The sequence below is a fragment of the Bombus vosnesenskii genome, unplaced genomic scaffold (assembly GCF_011952255.1).
Source record: "Bombus vosnesenskii isolate JDL3184/JDL3185 unplaced genomic scaffold, Bvos_JDL3184-5_v1.1 scf7180000013270, whole genome shotgun sequence".
Classification (NCBI taxonomy): domain Eukaryota; kingdom Metazoa; phylum Arthropoda; class Insecta; order Hymenoptera; family Apidae; genus Bombus; species Bombus vosnesenskii.
The window spans coordinates 1203394-1216586 of NW_022882928.1; the positions used below are offsets into that span (position 1 = coordinate 1203394).

The 13193-nt window shown below is 34.2% G+C and overlaps 1 protein-coding gene across 4 annotated transcripts; it reads left to right on the forward strand.

Moving 5' to 3' along the window:
- The first annotated feature begins 114 nt into the window (after nt 1-114).
- Nucleotides 115-12984, forward strand: LOC117231086 (F-box only protein 11). 4 transcript variants are annotated; one of them, XR_004492906.1, is made up of 10 exons: nt 115-246; nt 1458-1799; nt 1879-2667; nt 2760-3612; nt 3684-3904; nt 3981-4199; nt 4278-4485; nt 4600-4769; nt 5123-11238; nt 11344-12983. XR_004492906.1 is itself a non-coding variant. In XM_033489175.1 (9 exons), exons 1-8 carry the CDS (start codon nt 150-152, stop codon nt 4727-4729), a joined length of 2859 nt encoding a protein of 952 aa, XP_033345066.1. In that variant the 5' UTR covers nt 115-149; the 3' UTR covers nt 4730-4769; nt 9191-12984. The 4 variants fall into 4 exon arrangements, 3 of the variants coding, with proteins under 3 accessions (XP_033345066.1, XP_033345064.1, XP_033345065.1); XM_033489175.1 differs by having other exon boundaries at nt 9191-12984; XM_033489173.1 differs by having other exon boundaries at nt 5123-12983.
- Nucleotides 12985-13193: the final 209 nt, after the last annotated feature.

Sequence of the window (13193 nt, forward strand, 5' to 3'; positions counted from 1 at the left end):
AGAAATTCATCCGATTGGCGGTCTGGCACCAGTCGGCAGTCCTACCGTCAATGAGAAGATGGCCGCTGGGCTCGGTGGAAGTGTCGCCATTGTTTAGTGTTTAGTTGTTTTACCGTTTCTCGCATAATTTTCCGGGAAGCACGATAAAAATGCCAAGTGCGTCGTTCACATCGTCGCGCAATTACGTGCGAAGATCCCGAAGAAAAGGTGCAAACAGAATTCCTCTGCCTTCGAGAACCACCTCGGGTAAGAGAACTCTGCATCCGGAGCTCGGTTCACTGCTCACCTGTCTCGACGAAAGACTTCTTTGCCTTCACCTACTTCGATATTCCCTGGTTAATCATCCAAACGATTCTGCATGCTACGAATTCAAACTTCAATCCTTCTCATCAATTCTATTCCCACTTTAGAGATTAGGACGAACGACAACTCCGTCAAACCCACTGCCCACACGTCTTCTCACACGATTTTCTCGGACTCGGGATGGCCGAAAAACGTAGAACCGATGCCTCATTGACGTTTACCCAAAATCAACATACGCTCGCCAGTTTTATCACCACCCTTCTTTTTACTAACATCGATCATGATATCGCGTACTTCACGATCGTCAATTTTTACTCTGGAATGTCGGCTCAAAGTCTATTCCTCTCACCCCACTCCCCTTTTTTTTATAATTCTCATTTATTAATCGTTCAGCTGTACAAAACTTACAACCGATACTTCTTTCGATTTCGATAATCTCTCTGTAATATCAAGGCATAAGGTCAGGCATCTTTCAATCTGATATTATACTAACCATAGATTTTCTGTTAAATTAGTATAATGTTCTACTTTCCCAAACCACATTGTGTACTCCTAATACATAATTGCCGATGTTGCTATTGTTTTCTGAATATAATAATAATAATAATACTTCTGTCCCAAAATATGGTTGATTAATTAGTTATATATAGTGCCAATAGGCAAGGACTATATATAGTAAATAATAAATAAAATTAGTTACATGTATACATTGAACATAGAAAATGATATATGTTCCAAGATTTACAATATCTTTCATAAATTGTCCGTGTTTTTTATTTCTGACTTCATCTCCTACATATCATTCTTTAAATTTATCCTTTGTAATCAATCTTGTCAATTAAATAGTAATTCATATATTAGTGTCACTCTATGTTTCTAATAATTGATTATGATTTTAATATAAATTTGCCAATGTGTATGGATGTCAAAACATGTTTAAATCAATTATGATTAAAAGACTCAAAATAAATATGCATCCATAAAGCGGAACAAATTAATATGACTGTGATTATTATCCATGTAATATAAAATATGCAATTATTCTTTCATTTATTTTAAATTAATTATAAATTTGATAAATACTTGGTATGTAATATATGTATTAAAATATTAAATATAACAATATTAGTAGTTGTAACATTGTTGGTTTCCAGCCGAGCCATGCGACTTGCCATGTTCAGCATCAAATCAGATACCTCCTGGGGGTGGAGTTGGTGGTGGAGGGGGAGGAGGAGGAGGTGGAGGTGGGGGTGGAAGTGGTGGAAGAGGATCGTCACCCAGCGTCTCTGGTGTTGCAGCACCATCACCTTCTCCATCACACTCTCACTCATCCCCATATGATCTGAGACGTAAAAGTCCACCTCATCCGGATCCTGCTCCTGGTACCAGTTCTGCCCTACCTCCTTCAGGTGGCAGTAGTATAGGAGCTACTCTTGGTTCTTCCTCTCTACCAGCAAGAAAACGACCTAGGCGGACTTGTTCATTATCCACAGATGGTATGTTTTCTAGTAATTAAATGTCATCTTAGATGTTACTTTAATGAAAGAATCTTGTAAATCTTTCATTATTTTACAGGTACAAATACAAATACTGCAGCGCATTATCTTCAGTATGAGTTACCGGATGAAGTGCTGCTTACTATATTTAATTATCTAATGGAACAAGATCTATGTAGAGTTTCCCAGGTTTGCAAACGTTTTCAAACAATTGCAAATGACACTGAACTATGGAAGTCCCTCTACCAGCAAGTCTATGAATATGATTTACCACTATTTAATCCTGCACCTTGTAAATTTGAATTTGTTTCACCGGATGAATCAGACTATCCAAACCCATGGAAAGAAAGCTTTAGACAACTATATAGAGGAGTACATGTTAGGCCAGGATTTCAGGATTTGAAGTTTAAAGGTCGGAATTTGCCATACTTTAATACAGTTCAGGGAGCATTAGATTATGTAGATGAATATAGAAGCAATAGTGGCCCCTCGTCAAATAATAGCACAACTACAAGTGGTCAAGGGAATTGTTGTGGAAACAATTCCCAGGTAACAGAAGAAGCACCTCAACATCTAGTTTTCTTACATGCTGGAATATATAGAGGCGAATTTCTTGTAATCGACAGCGACGTTGCATTAATCGGAGCAGCACCTGGAAATGTGGCAGAATCTGTTATATTAGAACGAGAAAGTGAATCTACAGTTATGTTTGTAGAAGGAGCAAAACGAGCTTATGCCGGCCACCTCACATTAAAGTTTACCCCAGATGTTACTAGCACAGTGCCGCATCATAAACATTATTGTTTAGAAGTTGGTGAAAATTGCAGTCCCACGGTTGATCATTGTATTATTAGGAGTTCGAGTGTTGGTAAGCAACACGTCTAGATTGTAAAATAATTTGTTTATTGAATTCTAGATTTATTTATTTTTAAATTTACTATTGGTTCTCCGACTTTTTAGTTGGAGCGGCTGTTTGTGTGTCAGGGGTAGGAGCGAATCCTGTAGTGAAGAATTGTGACATATCGGATTGTGAAAATGTTGGACTCTATGTCACTGATTATGCACAAGGAACTTACGAGGACAATGAAATTTCTAGAAATGCATTAGCAGGAATCTGGGTGAAGAATTATGCAAATCCAATCATGCGAAGAAATCATATTCATCACGGAAGGGATGTCGGAATCTTTACGTTTGATAATGGTCTCGGGTATTTCGAGGCTAACGATATCCATAATAATCGAATAGCAGGTTTTGAAGTAAAAGCTGGTGCTAACCCAACGGTTGTACATTGTGAAATACACCATGGTCAGACAGGTGGAATTTATGTTCATGAGAATGGATTAGGGCAATTTATCGATAACAAAATTCATTCGAATAATTTCGCTGGTGTTTGGATTACCTCCAATTCGAATCCCACTATTCGTAGAAATGAAATTTATAATGGTCATCAAGGGGGAGTATATATATTTGGAGAAGGAAGAGGCTTGATCGAACACAATAATATTTATGGTAATGCACTAGCTGGTATACAAATCAGAACAAATTCGGATCCTATTGTTAGACATAATAAAATACATCATGGTCAACATGGTGGTATATACGTGCATGAAAAGGGACAAGGTTTAATCGAAGAGAATGAAGTATATGCAAATACATTAGCAGGTGTTTGGATAACTACAGGATCGACGCCGGTATTAAGAAGAAATCGTATTCATAGCGGAAAACAAGTTGGAGTTTATTTTTATGATAACGGACATGGTAAACTAGAAGACAATGATATTTTCAATCATTTGTATTCAGGAGTACAAATAAGGTAAGATATTGTATCACAAAACAAATATTATGTTTTCTTATTTCTCTATATTAATTGTCTTGTAATGTTAGGACTGGAAGTAATCCAGTAATACGCGGGAATAAAATATGGGGTGGTCAAAATGGTGGTGTTCTTGTGTACAATAGCGGATTAGGCTTACTCGAACAAAATGAAATTTTTGATAATGCAATGGCTGGAGTTTGGATTAAAACAGATAGTAATCCTACGTTAAAAAGAAACAAAATATTCGATGGGCGAGATGGTGGAATTTGTATATTTAATGGTGGCAAAGGTAAATTTTATATTTATTTTTAATTTTAGTAAATTTCTCTAATTAAAATAATCATGTATTTCATTTTGCGACGTAGGTGTCCTAGAAGAAAATGATATATTTCGTAACGCTCAAGCAGGAGTGCTTATTTCCACACAATCCCATCCTGTCTTAAGGAGAAACCGAATTTTTGATGGATTGGCAGCCGGTGTCGAAATAACGAACAATGCAACTGCTACGTTGGAATTCAATCAAATTTTCAATAACAGATTCGGCGGTCTATGTTTAGCAAGTGGAGTACAACCAACAACTAGAGGTTAACATATTTCTCTTTACATGTATAGTATTAAATCATATGGAAAGAACAGATGGTCATTGATTTTTATTTTTGCAGGTAATAAAATATTTAATAATCAAGATGCAGTTGAAAAGGCGGTCGGGAATGGCCAATGTTTATACAAAATTTCGTCATATACCTCTTTCCCTATGCATGACTTCTATCGTTGCCAAACATGCAATACAACAGATCGTAATGCAATTTGTGTAAACTGCATAAAAACCTGTCATGCTGGACACGATGTAGAATTCATTAGACATGACCGGTAAATATTATTGATAATATTAATATCCACCAAAAGAAATTTATAATGTTAAATATGTTGCAGTACCATAAAGTTTTTGCATGTAACAGATTGGTAATTGACTTATGTTTTCAGATTCTTCTGTGACTGTGGTGCTGGAACATTGAGTAATCAATGTCAACTTCAGGGTGAACCTACACAAGATACAGACACGTTATACGATAGTGCGGCACCAATGGAATCACATACACTTATGGTCAACTAGGAACTAACATAAACTAAATAAAACAATCAACACTGAGTCTGTAAGTCCCATGCATTGCAAACAAGGAGTAATTTGTTGCAGAGTTCTTTATTATGACACTTGTTCCTTCGCATCCCTCATTGTGATTGTTATTTTGTAAAGCTATCGTTATTGTTAACGTATTCCAATTAATGATAATTTCATTATCATCATTATTATTATTATTATTGTCATCGTCATTATCGTTATTCGCTTCATTTTCGCCATCATCGCGGTGATTGAAATTACCACATTCATTTTCATTATTTTGTAATATTATATTCGTGAGTATATAAGTGAAAGTTCATTGAACCATACTGTTATCATTATCGTCATCGTCATTATTATGGAGAGATAGTATATTTTTTATGAAAAAATTAGTACTCTCCATTCTGATGTATATCTTAATATAAACAGATATACGTTAATTGATATTTATGTTTGGTCAGATATAGAGGAACCACTTTATCTGATGCAACACAAGTTTTATTTGGAAGAAGGAAAATTGTTAGGAAACTGATTTCTTCTCTTTTGTTTTTTTTCATTGTTCTTTGCTGAAAGCAATTTCACAAGATAAAAATAATATTTCTTGTGATTACGTAATAAAGAACTCCGCAACGAAAAAGAAAAAAGACGTCGATGATCAAGAAAAATAAGTGACAATGAATTTCTTATGTAAGCAAATCTATTAATTAGATAACATCAAATTTATTTAAACGTGTAACAAAAAAAAGTACTGTGGTTAAACGTTAATCAACCGAAGACATGCTATAAACTTTTGATGTGACTCTTTCCATTAAGTTTCTTTAATTCTTAACTGAGTATATAAAGCAAAGAAAGTGCAGTGGATTTGTGTAAAAAGATGGAATTAAGAAAAAACGTATGTGTATACGCCGTTAGGAAAAAGACACGTGACAATCGTGACGATATTTAAAGAAAACTGTTTAAACAATGAAAAAGTTTGTGCAATGCAACAGCATTGATAAAAGGGAATAATTCTCTAAGCTTACGATAAAACACAGTGTCGCGGATGTAAATTGTGTATAATCGTATCGTTAATAAACGCGAATAGACAGTAGCATTAAATAAATGACTTGCTACTTGAACAAAAACACTTTAACCTCATATAAGTTGTGAGGAAGGCCCACTACAAGATTTCTCACTTACGATCGAATGAAACTTAACACACTAGTGCATTAAAACAGAGAAACACATGAAGAAGTGCATATTGTGTATTCATAACAATGGAATTGTTGGTCATGCTGAATGAAGTCAGCTAGCTTGAAGATAAAAATTGGAAGAACAATTAGAAGCAGTTACAATAATTAAATGATAGGACAAGTGCGGCTTTGATAAATCTGTGGTACAAATTTTGAAGCATGGCAGGCGAGCGCAAGCAAAATGAAGATCAATGATGACATACTGAAACGGATGTCTAAAAAATGTGATATGTAAAATTCACAACTGGAATAATCAAAATGGAACTGAAAGACCTGTACAATTCTAAGAATCTTTTTTGCAATGTAAGTGTACCTCATAATACACATATACAATTCTTCAATTCTACTATCCATATTGTGAATAGTGATGGCTCTAAGTTGCCCGATGGGGAAAGTGCATAATAAGACGATACTATATTTAAAAAGTAAATTTAAAAGAAATTTACGTAATGTGCATTGATGTATACCAGTGAAAAGAAAGGAAAGGAAAAGTTTATGAAAAAAGTAAAAAAAAGAGCGATATACTGTCCAAGGAACAGTTTTAAAAAAAAAAGTAATCTCGAATTTTTAAAGTAATCCGATTTTTTTAATATTATGTTAGCGGTAAAATCTAATCATATTATTATAATTGTATTTCAAGGGCTACTGGCTCTTGTACGAAGAAAATGAACAAAAAGCGCCTATTAGCGATAATTTTAGATGCCACCACATCCATTTATTCAAATGATACTATATTAAAATAAGTAGGCAAAATATTCAAAACCATTGTGGTAAAATTTTGTTGCGGAAACAAAATTTTACAAGTCAGTCCTATGTAGTACTTTTGTATATCATTTGGTAGAAAATGGATAATGGTACATGAGAATTGCCTTTGAACTTACTGACCTAAGGTCTGTAGTATTATACACCTCAGTGTCATACTATACATAGTATAACTATATATAATGTCTAACATGATATGTTCACTGAAAATATTAAGGACGTATGTCAAAGGCATTTTTCATATGTGCACATTAAAACGCAAACTTTTTACGGTTTTTTTTCTTTTTTTCTTTTTGAGTGATAGTCTTTATGCTCAGTTGTTTTGTTTAAAAAAAACATTTATCTGGAAGATATGAATTCTTTTTGTAATGATATTTGAAACTTGGAGAGGAACTACAGAAAAAAGAAAATTTCCTTACAAAACAAAGACAAAGAATAGAAAAGAAAAAAAGTAAAAAATCTATAACACTTGAACATCATCAAATGGAAACCGAAATTTTCTTGTACGCTCTCTATGTTGTAATATATTTATCAAAATTTATCTGTCGATTGTTTCTTAGTACTATCTCGAGTATTATTTACAAAATGTTAAATATGTGTTTATGTATTTACAAGAAATGAATATTGGATTATAAAAGTAGAACTGGCGACCTCTTTATGTATGTGCCCTTTTTGTGCGTTTCATAACATCGACTCTCATGGATATTATTATTGTTCGATTATTCAAGGGGGGAACGAGCGTTTTTCTGTGATTTTTCTATCCTCTCACAGTTTCAAAGTATGTTGAATTATAATATTCTTATTCTGAACATTGATTTGCGCAGCAGCCGTTTGGAACGCGTTTTTGAACGTGCAACGAACTATTTTACTTTCCTAAATGCTAATCTCATGGAACGATTCTGTGGCTTCCATACCGGCTATTTTTGAAATCTCACAGGCACGTCCAGAGTTACACGAGAGATTAAATCTATAAAGAAAAATGAAAAAAGAAAAGAGAGGAAGAAACGAATATTACACAATGTCTTTGCACAAACGTGAAACTTCCAAAACAAAGGGGGAAAATACAAAAAGAGCGAAAAAGAATCATCGAATGATTCACTACTCGGCTGCAGCACGATTCAAATGTTTCTTCTGTTTCTTGTTGTTGGATGTTTAGAATTTAAGATTTGAGATCAGCAATAGAAATCTCTGTTATGTTTGAATTTTTTGTAACTTCCTTGATATAAGAACAGGCGATCTTCACTGGATATAAAAAGAAAGAGAGAAAAATTCCAAAGAAGAATTTATTTATTCTGTTGTCTGAGAACATCATTGAAGTACTGTAAAACTTTGGTATTAAAAAAGGGATAAAAGAGGGGAAAGGAGAAAAGAGTAACGAAATTTAACGTTGAATGTGTACACATATATGCATTCGATAAAGCATTTAGAGCTTAAAAAGAAATTGGCGCGTATACAAAATTCTTCCTGTGAATATTCATGAAAAGAGAATCTGCGATAGTTCTATATTGTATTACTTTTTAGTTTCGTTTATTATTGTATATTATGCGATATGTTTGTTTGTCGAATTATTGTGAATGTAAAGTGTTTTTAACTCGTTTTTTTTTTCTTTATTATTAAGTCGTCTTACGTTAATGCGCATTTTATTTATCAATTCTTGTTTTCCTTGTTTTTTTTATTTTGCCTTTTTTGTTCATTTTGCATTATGTCGTAATATCTCTATTTCTTTTCTCGTCGTTTCATTCCATGTGTACACTATCCACCGAAACGTTTTACTCTGATCTTTCGAACAGCAAAAAACTTGCCATTAATTACGTTAGTTGCCATAGTTCTCTCGGTTTCGTTTTTGCGGCAGGGAGAAAAGCTATATGTAGAGATATATAGATATAAATAAATGAAACTGTGCAAAGCAGAAGGGATGAAAGAATAAAAAGAAAAGAGAACCAGAGTGGAACATGAACCCGCAAAAGCTAATGCCACAACGTATTCTGTAAATATTAATTTGCCCATTATATATATAAATATAATTATATATATATATATATATAAATATATAAACACCATTGATTATACTATTATAAAATATATATTATTACCAATTGTAATTTTTATTTTATTTTTTTTCGTATCCTTATTATGATCGATGCTGATAATTATTGTTGGCTTTTTTTGTTTTGTTGCACTTGCAGCAATATCATGTAAAAGCGCAAATGAAACCTTTCGAGGAGAATGCAAATTTTCAATAGCCTCAAACTTACGAGATCGAACAGGTCCAATGATATCCTAACCGGAAAAAAGAACACGTTTTCGTATTTTATTTTTTTTTCCTTAAAATTTCGAATGAATCATATAAGAATTACATTGTCACGTATAATATAAATTATATCCGTTAACTTTTTGTGCAATTTCGTTCACGGACTATGAAAAGAGGGAAGGAAATTGTTAAACTGTGTATTGTTCGTAGGTATACGATTGCGTAATGCTATGCTTGTTCACGGATGGAAACGGTTATGATTAAGACTATACATTAGAATTGTAAGTACATAAGTGACAGAGACAGACAATTTTGCGAGACTAAAATAATCCCGAACTTTTTTGAAAATAGTTCCCACTTTTACGTAATACAAAGGAAGATTTACAGATGCCATGGCCTTAAAGAAACGTACACCTAAAAAAGCTCTTATAGTATACATACAGCGGTATCTAACAGATATATGCCCTTAGCAAATATTACGTATAATCGATACCGATATCTTACAACGGAAAGTTGTGCCGGGGTGAATTTTTCATGCAGCTCAAATATCATTCAGAGAAGTTTCGGTGAAAACACGCAGTTTTATTAACAGATGTGTATCGTTTATTGCATTAAACCTCCATCGGATCCAATGTATCTCTTCTTTTTTCGTTTCCCTGTATCAGTTATATCTTATTTCGATCAAACGCTGCGATCCTCTGTAAAAAAAAAAAAAGAATATATAATGGAATAAGAATATTTTTGAAATTTGATCTCTGTAAAAAGAACAAAATAAGAAATACAATAGAAGTGTATGATAATTTAAACGATATTGTTAATATCATTATCGCTGTTATTCGGTACATTGAAATCGATGAAGGTTTAAGAAGCGGCAAGCAGGAGATTAAGTTGCGATTTCGCGGGTGAAACGCATAAGCGCAGCCTTATATTGTATTTTCATATAGTACAACACGCCGATACGTGGAAATGATAATTGATAAGTTAATCGTTTTTGTATTCTCGGGTCTACTTGTTATCGATCGCGGTCGAAATGGATCGCCGCGTTCTCGATGCATAGAGCGTTCAGTGCTTCCGAACCGAACGAACTGTATATTCCTTGATTCGATGATCACGTTCGCTGTATATCGATACATGGTAGGGCTGGTATTATAATAATAGTGTCTTATAGACGAGAGCGTCTTACGACTTGCACGATTCGTATTGAAACGATGATGAGGCTAAATCTAGGCAACAGAAAGTAATGCGCGAGAAAGAAGAGAAATGACAAACGCCCAGAGTTGCACGCGTGCAAGTTAGGGAAGAAAGACGAGATATCAGGATAGGGAGAAGAAAGGATTTTATAAGCGAAGAAGAAGAGGACATCTATTTTTCACGAGACGTCGATCGTGAAAATGTACAATAAGTTCAATTTGTAAATACGTCACGCGTAATTATCTTACTTAAGTATATATAATATCGTTCGAAAAAAGCGGCAAATAACAATTATTATTATTATTATTATCATTATTATTATTATTATTATTATCATTATTATTATTGTCGATATTATTATTATTATATCGATATACGAGCCATAAGACGAGGAACTTTGCTCCTTAAAGATACTTTTCTAAATAGACAAGAGAGAGGAAGAGACGCGCGTTCAAACGATTCGTTGTTTCTTAGCTAAGTAAGCTCGATTTCCACGCTTTAACGTTGCATAAGAGAAATACCGCGAAGAAAAAGTAAATGCGGCAACAATACTGGTAGAAGGGATAAGATGTTAAATGAGTATTCAATGAGACTTTTTTGTATGAACAAATAAACCAAACTAATTTTTTTCACATAATTCGCGTTTACTAGTTGTAAGATCGTCAAATGTAATACGTTGCCGCGACACACAAAATGATCAAAGGATATAGCAAAAGGAGGAAAGAAGAGGTAATTTAAGTCGATGTATCTAGAAACGACTCTATGCTGAAGATATTAATCGAAATTAAATTAAAGCGACACGATTCCGCGCGTAGTGCCAATGCATTGGAGCGGAGGAAGCAATACGACGTTATGCGTATTGTAAAAGTATTAAACGTGTGTGGATTTGTCTTGACTATTTTCCGCTTCACACGGTAAAAGATTAAAGAAAGAAAGTAAGGACCGGTGCTAAACGATGTATTTGTACGTTCAAGGTACTATACATGCACAGGAATGCGGAAATTCATAAGAGAAACGTCTGCACAGGAATTGAAAGAATGAATTTTGTTTTTGGATACATAAAGAAGGTATACAATGATATTATTTAATTATTAATTTGAACAAAAAGAACACAGAAAAGCAAGCAATGGCCTATAGATATAGAAGAGAATCGTTCTTTCTTTTTCTTCTAGGCGAAACCGACGGACTGTATAGCATGTAGACGTAATAAATTTAGTGATCGAAATGTCGACTCGAATTCTAGAAGTGAGGAGAGAGGAAGACAGCGTACGCACGATCATTTCCTTTTCAAATATAAAAACTCGCACCCGCACTCGATCTTTTCCTGCGTTCTATAATGTTCGCGCGGCGACGACAACTGTATTATTCAACTGTATAATAGATCCCTTAGCCCGTAAGCAGATATAAAAGATATTAATTCGATAATTGAATTCGATCGACTCTCTTGTCCAAGGCGATGCAGCCAAGGTATTTTTACCAAATCAAAAAAGTCTGTGCATTGTAACGCTAAATCATCCTCGAACAGGATCTATTCTTGATCTATTCTTTCTTCCAATCATCGTTTTCAATTTCTCATTGAAAGAAACGGAAGAAATGGAAACTTAAACGATAGTTTGAAATAATAAGTGTTAAAGATAAGATTTATAAAGATTTAAAAATACTTTGTAGTAAAAGTGTCTGATTAAAAAAAGAAAATCGCAAAGTAAATTGACTGTATCGCCTTGCGCACGCCTGTATCATAATGAAACGCACGAATTCTCCTGTGTCATATAAATATATATATATATATAAATATAAAAATTATATATATATAAATACAAATATATATAAATAACTAACAATAATGATAATAATTAAGTACCTTACACGTATAAGCAGTATCCAAGAAATCCGAACTAGTTGCACCAAGTGCCATAGTCCATAGGTCACAGTACGTTTAATATAGCGAGAGAGAGAGACTACTCGTAGTCGTTGCTAGGGGCAAGAGGAAAGAAAAAGCGTAATAAAAAAGGGAAAAATCGAAAAAAATACACGCATATAGAGTGAATATAAAAGAAAGAGGGAAAGGGAAAGGCAGATCGAACACGTGGCGTTTGACGACTGGCTAAGTCCTGTTCTTATTGCTTATTGTTAAGGTGAACGAGCGTGAAGTGGCAGCTAGCAATCAGCTAAAAACACGCGAGAGAGAAAAAAAGAAGGAGAGTTATGTAGTCCGTGTGACCCAAGATTTCCGATGGGCCGGTTTCGCCCATCTTCTGGAGAACGTTTTAGAACATAAAGCAGACACCAATATGACAATATACTAATGAAATTAATTTCCGGTCCTGTTGCTCGGTTACTATTGTCCATTGCCTCCACCTCCTACCCCTTCGAAGGAAACTTGGAAAAACGAAAAAAAAAAAATGAAAGAAAAAAGGAAACACCGAACATCCATTTACTGTACAATTTCGCCGTTTATTTTTCGACACGTTAGTACATGCGATTAGACGTGGATCCCGGCTCGCAAAATCCGTGCATTCCCCGACGAAAGAGTTGAAGGATGCGAGAGAGAGAGAGAGAGAGAGAGAGAAAGGGCGAACGAGTGCGAGAGAGGGAGCGAAAGGGAAAGAATAGACGCAATTGTAAAACACGTTACGACCGTGAATGAATCGTGAGACGAAATGCGTGTGACCGTTCTTTTTTTTTTTCTTTTTGCGAGAACATTATCAATTATCTTAAAGGAAGAAAAAGAAAATGACAAAAAAATACTGTAGTAACGTCGCAATTGTATGTTGTAAACATTACTATTTCAAATATAATGTCATTATTAACAGGAGAGAGTTTCTCACTTCCCACCACCCGTGGAGTTCCTCGAACACGGGGCGAAATCTTTTATATTTCAGAACATAGTAGATTTCGGGTAAAGAGTACGAAGATAGGTGGATATCCAAAGAAGGTAAAATACTTTATTTTTAAATTTATCGATCTACTTCATCGTCTGACTAAACAGAACTATATCTACTTAAATCTATCCAATACATCG

Excerpts from the sequence above, each read along its gene's own strand:
- LOC117231086 (XM_033489175.1), top strand. The coding sequence starts at position 150 with ATGCCAAGTGCGTCGTTCACATCGTCGCGCAATTACGTGCGAAGATCC. Across the intron at positions 247-1,457 it reads GCCTTCGAGAACCACCTCGG|CCGAGCCATGCGACTTGCCA; the intron begins GTAAGAGAACTC and ends GTTGGTTTCCAG. Across the intron at positions 3,613-3,683 it reads TATTCAGGAGTACAAATAAG|GACTGGAAGTAATCCAGTAA; the intron begins GTAAGATATTGT and ends TTGTAATGTTAG.